The sequence below is a fragment of the Epinephelus moara genome, unplaced genomic scaffold (assembly GCF_006386435.1).
Source record: "Epinephelus moara isolate mb unplaced genomic scaffold, YSFRI_EMoa_1.0 scaffold1877, whole genome shotgun sequence".
Taxonomy (NCBI): domain Eukaryota; kingdom Metazoa; phylum Chordata; class Actinopteri; order Perciformes; family Serranidae; genus Epinephelus; species Epinephelus moara.
The window spans coordinates 1-1,281 of NW_026079409.1; the positions used below are offsets into that span (position 1 = coordinate 1).

General features: G+C 42.6%; 1 protein-coding gene across 1 annotated transcript; it reads right to left on the reverse strand.

Moving 5' to 3' along the window:
* Nucleotides 1-476: 476 nt before the first annotated feature.
* Nucleotides 477-982, reverse strand: LOC126387075 (keratin, type I cytoskeletal 13-like; the record flags this gene model as incomplete). The annotated part of the gene is made up of 2 exons (XM_050039635.1): nt 477-763; nt 857-982. Coding segments are annotated over 2 exons (413 nt in total), but the record flags the coding sequence as incomplete, so codon positions are not given.
* Nucleotides 983-1,281: the final 299 nt, after the last annotated feature.

Below are 1,281 nucleotides of genomic sequence, written 5' to 3' on the forward strand. Positions count from 1 at the left end.
AGAATCATTCTTTAGCTGCTTAATTTGGTAAATGTGCCGAAAATATTTTTAGTTATAGAAAAAGATGAAGAGAGAATTAAAGAATAGTATTTGTGCACTACATTCATCAAGAGAGATGTTATATGAGGACTGAGGAAAGGAGAGTTTTGATGAAAATGCATTTAAATTACAAGTACAAACAAAACCAGAGCTAAACTTTGTCATTTAATTTTTTCTGCACATATCCTCTCCTCACTCAAGTTTATCATGCTGAGGTTTGTTTGTTTGTTTGTTTGTTTGTTTGTAACAAACAGAATCTGAGGGCAGGGTTCTTAATATTTGTCATAGTCTTATCTTCATGTCACAAATATTTCTGGCCTCTTGAGAACATTTTTGACCCTCTGATCATTTGTGAGCGTGGTGTCAGATCACAGCATCTACCCACAGTACATTTATCCTCCAGGTTTACCCTGTGAACAACCGTTTAATTTTCTCACCCGCTGCCGCTGCCGCTGGTGCTGCTGCTGCTACGGACGGTGCTGCTGCTGCTGCTGCTAATGCCGCCTCCACCCTCTCCATCAAGCAGCCTCCTGTACTCAGCAATCTCCATCTCCAGCCTGGTCTTGATGTCCAGCAGCATCTGGTATTCCTGGGACTGTCTTTCCAGGTCGGCTCTCAGCTGCATCAACTGCTCCTCCAGCATGGTGACCTGATTCTGGTAACCCGCCAGCTGCATGGCGTACCGGTTCTGAGTTTCAGCCAGAGTGCCCTCCAATGACGCTTTCTGCAGGAGAGAGGAGCAGGAGCCGGTTCAGTTTGTTTATTACTTCACAAAGAGACACTGTATGTTAAAGAGAAGATGTAATAAGATGGTCACCATGCTAAGCTGGGACTGCAGCTCAATCTCCAGGGCCTGCAGTGTTCGCTTGAGCTCTGTGATCTCTGATTTGGACGTCTGGATGGTTTGTGTATCAGCAGCAACTTCTTGTTTCAGTGTTTCTGTCTGAAGAGAGGACACCAATCACAGCATGGTCATTATAGACTGTACATTTAGACAGAAATTCGCATTTAGTAATCCAGAGGCATCAAGTAACCCACTACATTTACACCAGTTTGATTTTCTACTGTTAATTCACTTCAATTTCATTTATAAAGCCCAATATCACAAATCACAATTTGCTTCAGAGGGCTTTACAGCATACGACATCCCTCTGTCCTTTGGACCCTCACAGCGGAGAGGAAAAACTCCTCAAAAAAACCTTTAACGGGGAAAAAAAATGTAGAAATGTTGTACTATTTATT